At 51.6% G+C, this 14861-nt stretch overlaps 1 protein-coding gene across 2 annotated transcripts; it reads right to left on the bottom strand.

The window, feature by feature from the left end:
- Positions 1-50: 50 nt before the first annotated feature.
- On the bottom strand, positions 51-14434 carry LOC144728407 (zona pellucida sperm-binding protein 2-like). Of its 2 annotated transcripts, none has more exons than XM_078607825.1 (21): positions 14206-14434; positions 13106-13182; positions 12552-12652; positions 12021-12062; positions 11481-11648; positions 10802-10901; positions 10202-10404; positions 9556-9691; positions 7417-7628; positions 6825-6939; positions 6328-6518; positions 5772-5874; positions 5320-5489; positions 4873-4964; positions 4518-4645; positions 4092-4168; positions 3016-3128; positions 2299-2443; positions 1864-1960; positions 1311-1421; positions 51-273 (listed from the first exon to the last, which is right to left on the bottom strand). In XM_078607825.1, the coding sequence occupies exons 1-21, from the start codon at positions 14247-14249 to the stop codon at positions 152-154; spliced, it is 2547 nt and encodes an 848-aa protein (XP_078463951.1). In that variant the 5' UTR covers positions 14250-14434; the 3' UTR covers positions 51-151. The 2 variants fall into 2 exon arrangements, with proteins under 2 accessions (XP_078463951.1, XP_078463950.1); XM_078607824.1 differs by having other exon boundaries at positions 9538-9691.
- Between the last annotated feature and the right edge of the window lie 427 nt (positions 14435-14861).

The following is a 14861-nucleotide window of genomic DNA, read 5'->3' on the forward strand; positions in this document are numbered from 1 at the left end:
GGCATGTTAGCAGCACTGCTTTGTGTTAAAAAAATAACACAAGATAGTCGTCACTTTCAGAATTTATTCAAGAACATGCAACGCACATGGGATTTTTTTTAGCAAGCATAGCAGCAGACACCGCACAGCAGTGCCTACACGTTCATCGTGTTCAACCGCACATGGCCTCCCTCCTCCACGTGCCCTGGCGGCCACGGCACAGCAGCTTGGCTACCAACAAGACGGCGAGGACGGAGCAGGTGGCAGTCAAGAGCCCCGGGACCCACACGCCACCTTTTGGGGTGGCAAAAATGCACCAGGTACAAATTCAGTACAACCGCACATGGTTACGAATCCCTAATACCTGGCCTACCAGCGATCTTGACGAGACTGAGGAATTATGCCCTTGCATGCAGATCACCGCAGTGGCATGACTTAGGTGGTAGGGTGTTTGCCATTTGTAGCAAAAGCCATCTTCAAATTTAGCAGGCGTACTAAATGCGGGGGGGGGGGGGGGGAGAGAAGAGATTTAATCCTATTTACACGGCATCTGGTGGCAGCAGTCCAAATTTTACAAGTGTTCTAAACTGAAAAAACAAACCTTAGGATACTGAAAATGGTCAAACTTGAAACAAGCACACAATTTGCGTGCCCAAGGCAGGGGGGAGATGCATGCATTCATACAGAAGGCAACCGAGTAAATGTTTCTACATTTGCACCTTATGGCAGGACCCCGGGGTCGAATGAACGGAAGTCAAAATCGTAATTACATTTTTGGCGACTGTCTTGTGCACAAACGCCACAACCCACCAGAAATAAAAAAAAAATTTCACCAAGCACCCGTCGTTGCCAAAATTGCCGTAGACAAAAACCCATTAGCGCATTGTGTAGAGCTCGTCAGAGGAATATACTGCCGTATCGTTCGCCTTCAGACACAAGCCGTCGCAACGCAGTTTATTCAAGAGCCGGGGGCTGATGGGACCTAAGGGGTCCCACCATAAACGGTTCATTTGTGCCGTGTCAATTGAACAGCTTAAAACCCAGCTAAGCTTTATTTGCACAACAAGGTCGGCCTATAGATAAACACCTACCCTGGGAGAAAAAGGGCCCGGGAAAATTAAGGAAGGAGAATGCCACGATGGGATAGAGGGTTTAGAAGCGTTGGAGCTGAAATAAGTGGGCATGCAATGGTGGAACAAACCGTGCCAAATTGTGCAAACGCTTGAAAAGCAGACCAGAAATGGAATCCAATGTCAGTTTAATAAAATCACTTCCATTTATAGTAAACTTAGTCCGTGCCCTTACCAAGATTCCACAGGCAAGACACGCACCTGCAGAGACTGACGGATGGGATTTGGAGGCATCGGCGGTGAAAATGATGGGTCCAGCCAGGCTGACAACGTGGGTCCTTCCACTTTCAACGGCCTGGTTGATGTCTCTGCCTAAAAAGCCACGGTGGGCAAAAAAAAGTTAATCGAATGTTTAGTATACATCCATGTCGAAGGTTTAATTTTGGTGTAACTAATACATTGAATTCAGATGAGACCACCTGGCCCTGGGGTCCCCAGTAATAATTTGGACACGTAAATCGTGTCTAGCAAGAGTTACTTGCAGCAGGAATTCAGCCACACGTGGGGGGGGGGGGGGTTACACTTAAGCCACATGCGTAATGATAATTTACCAAACTCCAAAAACACTTGTGGATCAACACCCGTCCGAGATCCTTTTGGGTTCAGTATTTTAAAAAAAATCTGCAGACGTACCACAGCTCCTCCATTAGAACTGCTTCGTGTTTACTTTGTCGACCTTTCCAAAAACTTCAATTAGCACGGTTGGCTACGTACGGCGCAGTGAAAACAGTTTTCACTGCCGAGGGCAACTCACGGGTGCGTCGTGTCGACGGGGAGCAGCTGCTCGGTCCGCACTGTGGCAAATCGGCCGAGTTTGAGTCGCACACCGTGGCGCTGCAGTGGAAGTAGAGCTGAGAGCGACAAGGAGGATAAATGATGCACATGCAGGACTACCGTAACAACTTTGCAAGAGATGGTCTTCGGGATAAATTTTACAGCAGTATGGAAGCCAACTGCTGTTGCACTGAAGAAGTTCCAAAATTGGGACAGGTCCTTGTGCCAACTTGGGTACAGGTACGGGAGAACCCTTCAGTGAGAGCAGTTTTCTGTAGGGCAAGTCCCATAAAAACCACAGCTCCATGTTAAAGTTGAGTTATATTGGATAAGTCTCTGCAAGCATTGCTGCCCCACCTCTATCCCGTTAGGAGGGCACACAACTGTTAGGAGTGGCGTGCATCAAGGGCCGTACCGTATCGCGCAGGGCTCCAAGCGGCGCTGGGTCGGCGAACACGAACGTCTTCACCTCGAAGCGCTTGAATCTCAGGGGCAGCGGCACCGAGGCGGGGCTCACGGCGTGGACGGTGGTCAGGTAGTTGTCGCCGGAGAACGGGCACCTGCCCCGCGGCCAGAGGAGAGGCGCTCAGCCAGAGGGACACGCGTGGGGCATCGAAAACAGGGACCAAGACTTGATGGATGTATTGCGAGGACGATGCCACTTCGAATAGAATACATTGAGCTCACTTGATGCAGCAAATCTGGCTGTGACAGTCCCATTTGATAATGGAGACGTGTGTTACCTCCGAAACGTCGTGATTTTGATTTTATTTTCTATTAATTTTAATTTCATTTTTTACCTACATCGTGACTTTACCGAAAAAACTAAGAGTATACATTTTGAGCGGCTATCATGCCATGCAGTCGTTTAAACCACCAACAGATTAAACCCTCCTGTTGGACATTGATTAATGTTTGCCTGCCCATATTGTTCACACTGGTCAGTGCATATGGTGAAAGCAGAGGGCCCAGTACCAGGTTCAGATGGCGACACATTCCGTATTAGATATCACACAGCAGCAGCAACAGGCGCATGCTCTCGATACTCTACGCATCGTGTACGAGAGCAGCAATCGCACACATGGCAAGCCGTATAGCAGCAGTAGCCGCCAGCGTTCACAAGGGGGCGCACCCGGACACGAGCAGGTCCCACTGGGGCAGCGAGTTGGGGTCGGGCTGAGTCGTGGCCCAGCAGTCGGCGAGACGCAGCTCCAGCACGGGGTCGGGGTGCGCCAGTAGCTGCACCTGCACGCGGCCAGGTCACAGCCCCGGGGCAAGACTGTTGCATTGTGGGTCAAGAGAGGGCCCAAGACGCCTGCAGCCATCGTTGAGATGGCAGCCTTCTGGGTTCGTGCGGAGAGCTGCCATGGGGCTCAGTCAGGTTACCAGTTTTTGCGACGAACTATTTAGGAAATCTGCCGAATCACTTTCCACTGCGATAAATTAAACATTTCAGGTCAAATTAAAAACTTGAAAAAGTCTATGCAGGGCGTCTATATATACGTAAATAAACTCCCATCGCATGAAATGTTAAAAAAAGAACGTTGTGCCCATTCTAACAGGAGGTTGCGTTGCTTGTTGCATGGGTCATGTGACACGGTGGCCAAGCAAATACACATTAAGAGACCATAAAAATGGATCAACAGGGCAGGATGTATTGACACAAGTGGCAATATAATACCCTATTATGCAGCATTAGCAGTTCTAAACAAGCATTTTGGGTTTCATGTCAGGCATCACGATTTAAATCTTTCATCGGGTCAAGAGAGGGCCAAGGCTCCTGCAGTCATTGTTGAAATGGCGCCTTCTGGGTCCGTGTGTAGAGCACTTATGGGGCTCAGCAAGGTTACCAGTTATGCCATAAACTCAATTACATTTGGTAACGTGCTAGTCACTTAAAAAAAACATTTCAGATGAAATTAAACTTTAACTGCATGCAGGACCATACGACCGTTGTAAATAAATGCCCACGGCATAATTTTATTTTAAGTTGTGCCCATTCCAACAGGAGGTTGCGCTGCTCACTGGGTGGGTCATGTGACCGTGCCAGGCAAAGAAAATATGTTAACAGACCATGAAATGGATCAATAGGCAAAGATGCATCGTTCACACGAGTGATATCATATAATGCAGCATGAACAGATGTAACAAGTACGCTTGGTTCCATGCAATGCATCACGATTTAGACCTTTCGGCGGGGGTCATCACCTGGACGAACAGCGGCTCCCTCAGGAAGCGCACGAGCGGGTAGTCAGCGGCGACATAGGGAGTGACGTAGTCAACATCTGGGAGGGGAAAGGAAAAATCAAAACGGCATGGAAAGTGTCCGACGAAGCAGCAACCTCAACATGTTATGGTAGTTGCTCGAACCGATGCCTAGGCTGGAAGTTACCCTTGGGGAGCGCCTGAAAATTGGTTCAGAACAAGCTGGAAATTTTCAAGATTTCTCAAATAACCCACCAGCACAAGCTGCCCATGTACCTAGACTGTCCTATGGAATGGTGCACAGGAAACAAAGGCCGTGATCGTAGCAGTCACTCGATGCATGCCTCATTACCACCTAGGCGCTGGTGTAGATGCCATAGAATGAACGTAGAGCGTGAAGTGGTGGCGAGGATCGTGGAGAGGGCTCACCAGGGAACATGGTGAGCTCGATGACCAGGGGGCCGGCGCCGTTCGCAGGGCTGGGTGGAGACAGCGTGGGAACAGTCACGCCCAGCATCAGCAAGTCGTCCCCAGAGAACTCGCAGGTGATCTTCATTCTGGAGGGGGAGCAGAAAGTGGCATCATAGCTTGGATTGACGCAGATTATTTATCCGACAGTCTCGTGTAGACGTTGAGGGGCCATCACACCAGCGTGTCAAAATGAGTCTTCTACCAAAACTGTCCAAACACTTTTCAAAATGTGTAGACCAGGCATTGTTTGTCCAGTCGCATTTCTGCCACCACGTGGTTCTCGCAGCGTGTAAATAAGGGCAGCAGCGGGCACCTGTACTCGCTGCTGCGGGAGATGATCACGTGGATGGAGTCGCGCATCAGAGACACGGCCTCGTTCTCGTACACCAGCTTGCCATCCACCATCTGGAAAATCGCATGTGCACTGTCGCGTCAAACACTTGCTGTACTTCTTGCAGTTACGCGCCCTGCATGTACGAGTTATGACTTGCACAATCCGAATGTCACAAGGAGTGGTTAACATTGTCATCTGTAGCCGCCATCCTATAACCACAAGGGGGAGTGAATGGCGAGCCAATGTCCAGAGCAGCTGGCAAAAATATAACATCCTACTGCATCATTAGGGTTCCATAATTTAGCTACGAAATCTGGTACGACAGCCGTTTGTACGAGACAGATCGCCACTTCCCCCACCATCTGCCAAAGAGCGCATCAGGCACAGCAAACGAAGCACAGGTAATCAGACACCGCGTGCCCCCACCTCGTGAGTGGTGCCGCACTCGTCCAGCGGGACGACGAACACGGCCTTTTCGGCCGTCACCTCGACGGGCAGGCAGGAGGGGTCGCGCACGTGCACGGTGGCTAGTTCCAGCGGGGGCCGCGTGCTGCTCGCGTAGACCTCGAACGTCATCTGCCCGTCCGTCGAGCACTCTGCCGCCACGGAGAGCACAGAGGCGGTGGGAGGACCAGGATGAGAAACTGCACACGTGGGCTGGAAGGTTTACATTGATCGAATCGGCCTCGACTCAACTAGTTCAGCAAAAGCCAGCAGAGCTTGCTTCCCCCCACTTGCTGGTGCACAAGAGGACGTATCACAATTTCCAAAAGTGGAGGGAAGCGCTTCAAATCATTCTACAATTTGGCACACGCACACGGCGCTTCAGCGCGTCCACTGGAGCACACCGGACGCGACACCTCGTGGGGGCCACTCGCCTGCGGTGTTGGTGGTGCACACCAGGTTGTACTCCTCTACTGCCCCAAGGTCGTTCCTCAGCGTGAGCAGCAGCGACCGCTCCGTCGAGCCGTCCGGCAGAGTCTGCGATGTCAAGTCCAGGACGATTGACGGCAGTGTTAATAAAAAACATTATTAAAAAGAGCTTAGATTCTTAGCTTATACATGGTTAAGCTTGCAGGACGTGCGGCAAGTTTCAAGAGTTTAGACGAACCAAAGCTAGTTATTGGATAAAAAAAAAAAATGAGGTCAAACAAAGGTTAAGACGTTAAAATATTTGTTGAATAGACAAAAAAAAAGTTGAGGGAAGCTGAAAAGGTCGTGTTTTTAACTGCCGTGCGTGAATAAAGAAGACAAGTCAGCCTGGTAGACAAAAGAGAACAGAGGCTATGATAGGCAGTAGCAATGGAAAAGTAGATGGCAATTTATTGTCGGCGGATGTGTGCTGATCAAGCGTTTGACCGCTTTAGTTATAGGAGATGCCATGGTGGGCACACATCGAAGTTTGCAGGGAAGGAGGGTCATGTCAGAAGTCACCTTGACCACCACGTCGAGCGCCGTGAAGTCGACCTGCAGGCGCAGCTCCGAGGTGGAGTTGGTCAGGCTGTAGCCCTGGTCGAGCAGCTGCGTCACGGGAACTCCCGTCACGAACAGCGTGAAGTCTCGCACCTCAGCGAGCTGCAGCGTGATGGCGAACCACGACGGCCCGCACGACACCACGCCAGATGCTGATGCATGCGCACACACGGTCGTGTCGTCAGCGAAACACTACCCGGCCAAGCCAATAGCCCAACCGCAACGCCTCCTGTACCAAGCGTCAGGAGATGGCACTTAACACTGATGTACAATCAGATCAACGCCCACCGAGAGCATTTGCGAGCCTTAAAGATGAACCATGCAGATTGGCGTACGTGCGGGGATAAAGTCCCTCCGGTGTATGAATGCTGCGGAACTTTTCATACCATTAGAGCCAACTGAGAGATGCAGATAGAAAGCATAGCAGCTCTACAGAGCACACACACGAGACGACTCACGCGTGTAGGGCATGTGGCAGGACGTCTCCACGGTGTAGTCGTGACGGAGCCCCAAGCCGTCAATGACCACGGTGTGGAACAGCGCCGAGTAGAGGCGGCGGCCGGGTTCCTGAGACTGCCATGCAAAAAAAACGCACGTACATAAGTTCAAAACAGATGCGATTGCATACAGAGTTTCTCAGCCTAAACAGGCAATTGGTGGAAAGTGCTTTCATTAGTGGGGGTACTGAAGGCCGACATGGCACAAGGCGGTGTTGCAATTCACCACCTATGCTCAAGCACGACAAGATTTCACGCCTGTAATAATTGTTTTTAACAAAACAGATGCCTTGGGGCGGGGTAGAAGTCAGATCGTCACCACCAATAACAGCAGTGGGGTCAGGAAGCCGTTGTGTAGGTGTAGTGCACCAACCACTACAAGTCAGGCAAGGGCAGGAGCGCACGGATATCCACAGACGAGCACTTGAAGTTCCTCCCCCACCCCCAAAACACCATCCCCTGCAGGAGGTTGCCACCACCACGACACCACAGTGGAGACACAGGTGGAGGACCGCTGGCAGCATGGCACGTGCGGGCACTTCGTGCCACAAACCTGGACGAGGACGCCGGGCGCGGTGCGATCGGCGGTTATGGTGAGGTAGGAGGACCCGTTGGGCATCTGGGTCATGGTGTAGCCGTAGAGATCGGGCTCCAGGGTGGTGGAGGCCAGCAGGGACACGGTCCCAACAGTCAGCACCACGATGGCCGGCGGGGGGCCGTACAGGGGCCCGAATACAGCGAGCAAGACGCTACCATTGCAGACGGCTGCGTGAACGAAAAGGCCACATGCACACCACCCCCCCCAGCATAGATTTGTTGGCGGTCGTACTTGGTTAAGGATGCCACCTCTCATCAAGGTCAGTGCACCGTCAATGACACGGACGACTTAAACGTACTAGGAGCATCTTTACTTTGGACACAGCCACAAAACACGAGGCCCGGGCTTTGTTCGTCTTCTTCCCCTCCTGCTCTTCCCCTTTTAAGCTCTCCTGCCCTCAAACGTTTCCTTGCAGTTTTTAACCACAGCCAGTCCCCCCCCCCCCCCCCCCGTTCGTCTTCCCCAACCTTTGCCTGCGTGGTCCACGACTTCTATAATACCACAGGTGTTTTTTTTGTTCGTTAGATCGCGTAAATATACGCGTCGTTAAACCAGCTACCACCCGACACGGCCAATTGGGCAAGGTCTGGTGATGTAAACAGACCATGCCAATTCGTTACTAGCGTAGAGGATGTTCGGGACAAAAATACCACACAAAACACGGGTCAAGGGTCACAGGAGCACAGTCGTGCACGACAATCCAACGATCGAGTGGAAGACACCGATCGGATCGAGAAGGATTATTAAAGGACGGGAAAACCCGTGGCGGCGATTGGTGGGAAGTGTTATTAAAAATGGAACAGAGTCGGAGAGCTGGGGGTTGGGCGTTGGATGACGAGTGAAGTGTGGTGCGAGCTGGCATCGAGAATAAATACCCTTCTTGACCAGCTCAAGTCTCCTCTTCACTAGTACACCAGCGTGTTGGAGGGAGGCAAGCCACAAACATTTAGAACAAGACGTTTCTACAGTAATAATAATTAGCTTCATCAGGCAGACGTGGAGACGACCTCCTTGTTTACTCTCTTCCCCCGCGTTTAAACCTCTCATGCCAATCTCTTCAATCCGTCCTCCCAACCAATCATCGTGGAGGCTTTTTACCAATACGAGGCCTTGGCCTACTTTTTCAATTAGTTGGTCTGCACATTGGCTTGGAGTGAGCGAGTGCCTCATAATTCTGTCGTTACACAAGTTTTTCAACAAAAAAAGGCATCAGAAGTACTAATTTAGGGTTGAGTTTACCTTTGGAGAGGTCCCCACTTTGATTAGACAATAAAAAAACACCGGTGGTGCAGTAGAGCAATCAATTCCAACCTAACTGGAGACGCAAGGGATTAAACCAATCTGCAAACCATTATGGATCCAGGCAAGCGGCTGTGTTCAGAGTTTGCACGAATTGAAAATTTGGGTGAAAAAAAACTATAAGGATGGTTACTTTAGAAAGGATAACTTTAGCAGGAAGAATTATAATCACTACAAGAACTAGTTTACCCACACAGCACCAACATCCCGTAAAATCAGAAAGTTTCTAAAGCAAAGCAGCAAAACGTAACATACTGCCCCACAGCAGTCTAGGTAAACCAATGGGTTTATTACTTTGGTTCTTTCGATAAAAATGTCACGTGGAAAGAAAATAAATAGAATACGTCGTTTCGATTGCAACACAAGCAATCGTCAGGTAGAAAACAAACCTAGGTGAACTTAGAAGTAAAATGCAATCCAACAGTTGGGCAACACTGCAGTCAGCACCTCACCTGGTTGACTACGTTCTTCCAAAGATTGCCAAATTTGAGAGACATTAATTTAGTTTCTTTCTATGCAACTTTACCGAAAGAACGAAAGTAATGCCTGCAGGTCACGAAAACGTCAAATCAAATGGGTTTATGGTTTAAGATTCTAGTTGTCACGCAACCACTAAACAGGTATTTTTTTTTTTAGTTATTACGTCAAACAAACTGCCACACTCAACAAACACGAGCAGGGACTACGTAGGGAAACCATCTACACCCTGGCCTTGAGTACCCAACATGCCCCTGGGCTGCACACAAATTCCTCAAGACGCTGCCCAGCGATGCTCACCGGTCGGTTCACACTCACCGCCGGCATCGTCCTGCACCGCGACGCATGGACAGCGCAGCCGCAGCGGGAAGGAGAGCGGCCGAGATGAGTGCGTGAACGTCACGGTCATGTCGGCGAAGTGACGCACCCCATTCCATTGGCCCATGGAGCACAGCTGGACATGCGATCGGTGTGGGTGGGGGGGGGGGGAGCAACCCACGGGCAGCAGGGAGGGAAATGGAGAGACCAGGCAATGGCACCGCCGATTAGGACGGTTGACTACGTATGGTGCAAAAGAAGGTCAGACACAGGAGGACAAGCCCAGCGCCCCAGACAGTCGCGCGTACCCTCAACGGGAGGGGCACCTCCCCCTGCTGTGCTTTAGACTGCGAGAGCATCGGCTGTTGGCAAGCACATGGAGACCGACCGACTTGGCCAGCTCGGTTTACCAAGCCGTCCGTCTCCACGGTGCAGCGTTTATTTGAAAAAATCATTTCCATCAGATGGCATTAAGTATAGGGCAAACCCGACGTGAATGGCCCAGGACCAGTTCAGAGACTCACCACGTCATTAGCCATGGCTGGGAATGAAATCGCAGGCAGCCTGGTGCACCAACCACTAGCACGCACGAGTCCAGTCTCCCCCCCCACACACGAGCCCACCGCTCCGGCACCTCCTCCCTCACCTCCACGCTGAGGAGCGGTGACGTGCGCTGCAGCGAGAGCACGAACCCCCAGCGGCCGCCGCTGCCCTCCAGCCGCACCTCGACCCCCGGCACGGAGGGCAGGCCCGGGTACACCAGGGTGGTGCCCACCTTCACCGCAGTCAGGGGGCCGGGCAGCGGAGGCACCGTCACCACCAGGTTCGTGTCGTTGCACTGCAGGTAGCCTGGACAGGGAGCGGTAGCACGAGCGACGTGCAAGGGTGGGGGGGGGTAGAGATGGTGTCAATTGGAGGACTTCGTCCAGTTCGGGTTTGTGTTTTTTATGCCAACAGTGTCAGCGTTATGGCTCCAGATGCAGTATCAATCCGGATCTCCCAATGCAGATTTGTATTAAGAGCATGGCCCATTGAGCTACCCTCGGGGAGAAACTGAAGCAACCAGTCGTCTCCAAAGTCCTTAAACGTAGGATGGTTTACGCGAGGCGTTAGTGGTAGCATGGAGGGTGGCAGCACAGCTAAACAGCCAGCGCGCAACTACACTACCATTTCATCGCCGCGGCGTGTCAATTGAAACACCATCACCCGGAATGTGATAAAGGCACGCGAGTGTGGTGGTCCTCACTTGGCACCAGGCACAGCATGGGGGTGAGCAAGGAGATGACCGTGCTGCTGGGGCCGTAGCGCAGCTGCAGGTCCAGGAAGTAGAGGGACGTGTCCTCCAACTGCACGCAGAGCCCACGCGACGACCAGAAATCGGAATTTTTTTTTGGTGGAGGAATTCGAGGAAGCTATAAAAGTTACTTTTCGGATGTCCAGTTGGGACAAGTCAGATTCCAAACAATACAAAAATTGTGCAAAGTATAGGAAATTTTATTTTGCCAGGTAAAGCACACCAAGCGAGTCTTTCAGAAGCGACCTGGCCACAAATTTTTAGCTCAACGAAGTGGCTTATCACGTGAACATTTATAGAAGCCAAGTAATCGGATGTACAGAGGCTACTGGTGCGGGAGACAATGCATGCAACGCCACATCCCATTCTCATGCTCGATGCAGGTCGGTTGTGCGACAAAAGAAAATATTTCAGCAAAACCTCAAAGCCGGGCTTTCTAGAAAGTTGGAAGGGAAGGGGGTGTCTAATAAAGCACAACATTTCAACCTAAACAAACAGGAAAACTAAGAACTACGCAGACCCAGGCTGAGCGAAATAGCGGACTGTCCACAAGCGAACCCCAAAAGCCGTGGACACCGCCTGGTCCGTGTATCTGGAGACGGAGGTCACGAGAGGGCAAGGATGGGATCACCTGGGAGTAGAACACCCCATTGGCCGTGTACAGCGCCGTCACCGCCAGGGTCAGCTCCTGGGACTCGAACGTGTAGCCGACCTGGCTCGCATACGCCACGGGTACGCTCCACTGCGCCGTGCCGTTGTCGATGTCCAGGTACCAGGACATGGGCCGCTTGTCGTGGAGCTGTGCGTGCACGGGGAAAGGGATATTGGAAGGGTATCAATTGTAGTCCGAGGGACAGGGTTAGAACCCAGGACCCATCATCTGAATGTAAAAAAACACGATCCCTAAAGAACGCCTTGCAGCTTCTTTTAGAGGGCAGAGCTCTCTGGAGTCTGTAGCAAAGCTGGTACGAGGTCATCAAGTGTCTGTACATTTCAAATTGCAATTAAAACAAACTTCACGTGGTCGATTACTTTGGGACCATTACACAAGCAGCAAGTGGTACTTTGTTTAGAAGACAGAACAAAAAATGGGCTGACAAGTCATTTCACAGTCTACATTGACGTGTGTGCGATGTGTTAACCAATGGATTGGCAAGGATGGCTTGGTTACCGTGCTAGCAGCGAAGGCTGGAAGCATCCTTGACACAGTCACCTTAAAAAAAGTGAAATAAAGGCGCTTATGTAAAAATGTAAATTCCACCACCTTGGACACTTGCTAGCAGCACAGTTGTTCGCATAGTGCTGCAGTTTCCTCCCATATGCAGACACTACATACATTAGAGAACCGCAGAGCTTGGGCAGTTGCTAGCAGTCTCACCGCGTGCCCGCCTGGTTCCTCGTCCGTAGTTCGGAGAGCTTCCGAGGAGTTCTCGGAGTAGGAACGAATGTGGGTTACAAGTCGAAATCACCACAAGTTTACAATAAAGTAAAAAAAAAATTGTGGTATTATCTTCACGTTACAGAGCAATTACATCGCTGGCGTTCAGCAAAATCTGCTGGGAAGCGTGGCTCGAAAATACGTTACTATCGGTTCAATTCACTTTGGAGCATCTATTTAAAAAGCTAGAGCAAGAGCCACTGCATTAGGACAGAGTTCAGCAAATCGACTGCCAAGTGCCACTCAAGAAGAATAAGAAGTCACCCTCATGGAGGCGTTGCTGCATTCGACGGTGGTGAGACCCACGCCGTACGAGTAGAGGAGGGAGTCCGGGTCCATCGCGCCAGAGCGATCCCAGCGCGGAACTAGAAACACAAAAATAAAATCACAAAACGCACGGCACCATTCGTTCGAGACGGCAACAAAAGTCGCAGCCACCGCACAACCCACACAGCCCCAGTTAATCCGCCGCTGGATGGACGTACGGACTGGGTGGGTGGAATGGACTCGCCGCACAGAGTGGGACGGTTTATTGGAGCATACTTCACCACGCTGGGCTGTGGCCAGGACCCTACACGTAGGTGTAGTTTCTTTTAAAAAAAATCGTGAACGATGTGTGCAGTGGTTTAGGTACACCATGCAGCCACTGGATGCCGCTACAATGATAATAATAAACGTCCTTGAATATAGCAACAATTTATACTAAAGATTTCACGTCATGCCGTTCGCGCAAACTTAAATAAAACGCCTGGGTGGTATGGCGTAGTTGAACGCTGATCGCCGCGGTACCCTCTGCCGCAGAGTCGGGTGTTACTCACCGCTGCGCTTGGCGTGCTCGGAGCGACGTCTTCCGACTTCCTCCGCTGCCGCGAAGTTGCAAGTCCACAGCACGAGGCTGCGACCACAGGCAGTTCTCTCATTACAGACAAAGACCCCCCCCTCCTCCCAGAAGCCCGAATTAGGCTGTCGGGGCAAATGCCGTTAGCGAGCAGCACCTATGAAGGCCGGCACGGCACACGATGGAGTGGGTTGGCCAGCACCACGCCCGGCCGCCTTTGTCTCCCTAGTGGCGATGTTTACAGGTACTCATTCGGAAGCAGAGGCAACCTAGGGGAAGAGGCCCAAGACTGGTTCACGTAGCGCTCACCGATGTTGGCCGCCAGCCGGAATCGAACCGAGGGTAGTCGGATGCGCAACACGCCAGCCACTGCGTCCTCTTATTATTACACACCACGCGCGGTCACGTACCAGCTCATGCCAGACAGGTCACATGGACACTTCCCTCGCATTTTACCGCTCCACCACATGGGTGGCACAGGTCAGACGTGGACCGCCACACGGCAAGGGACGGAGACCCGGCTACAAGACGCACGATCCGACGGGTTTCAGGGTCACGTATTGGGCATGTCCACCAAGTCAATTGTTACCACTCGACTTGTTTAGTGGCAGTTCAAACAAAAAGCACCTCCCCACCCCCCCAGCACCACATCCAGAAGCTGTACAGCAGAGGCACTCGTCTATCGCCGAGAGGGGGGGGGGGGCGAAGTGAACATACCTGCCAGGTTGTTAGCGAAGCTATAATACTATTCTAGAGACAATCTGTTCACAATAAAGAAACGAACGCAAATACGCGGCTGAAGTTCCCCCCCCCCCCCCCAATCGATATTTACCAGAAAGTTGGCACACTGGCTGTTAGTGGGTGGGGGAAAATATCTGCGTAAGGCACTACCACTAGATTACAACAGTCCCGTCTAGCTAGAGCCATCCTACACCGATACATATAATACTTCTACAATCTAAAGGCTTAAAAAATAAAATGCCCAAATAGAGCGAGTAGGGATGTGGCCGAGCCCAGGATACAGCTACTGGCATAAGTCCTCGTCCTCCCCTCCGGCTCAAACCCAGCACCGACAATTACCTCCACAACGCAAGCGCTGCAGCATTCATCACGGTCCTCGCCATGCTGCGAGAGTTCCAAAAGCAGATTCGTCTCCCCGCCCTGCTCCAGTTGCTCAAGCACTGGGGAAGAAACTCGAGGGAACCGAGAACGCAAAAAAAGCGAGCGCGACACACGGAGACCAGACAGAGGCCAAAGACTAATCCCACATTCCCACAGTCGGGAGCGCAGGCGTTACAAGCCCCAAGATGCCCGTGGTCAGGTTTAAGTAGAGAGAGGGCGAAGCCATCCCACGCCACCAAACACGTGATGAGCTGATCACCTCCTAAGCAGAAATGCGTGCGGGCGGATGCGCAATCACACGCACTCATCTGCGCAATCACACGCACTCATCTGGGCAATCACACGCACTCATTTGCGCAATCACACGCACTCATCTGCGCAATCACACGCACTCATCTGCGCAATCACACGCACTCATCTGCGCAATCACACGCACTCATCTGCGCAATCACACGCACTCATCTGCGCAATCACACGCATTCATCTGCGCGTTCACCTGCACCACAACCAACGGATCCACTTTGTCTGGTTCGGATTTGCAAATTTGTATTCTGCGTCAGATATTTCCGAGCATAATCAGTTGTAAAATCAACGGATGGCACAAATGCCCGCTC

This window comes from Lampetra planeri, chromosome 28 (assembly GCF_965212315.1).
Source record: "Lampetra planeri chromosome 28, kcLamPlan1.2.h2, whole genome shotgun sequence".
NCBI classification, from domain to species: domain Eukaryota; kingdom Metazoa; phylum Chordata; class Hyperoartia; order Petromyzontiformes; family Petromyzontidae; genus Lampetra; species Lampetra planeri.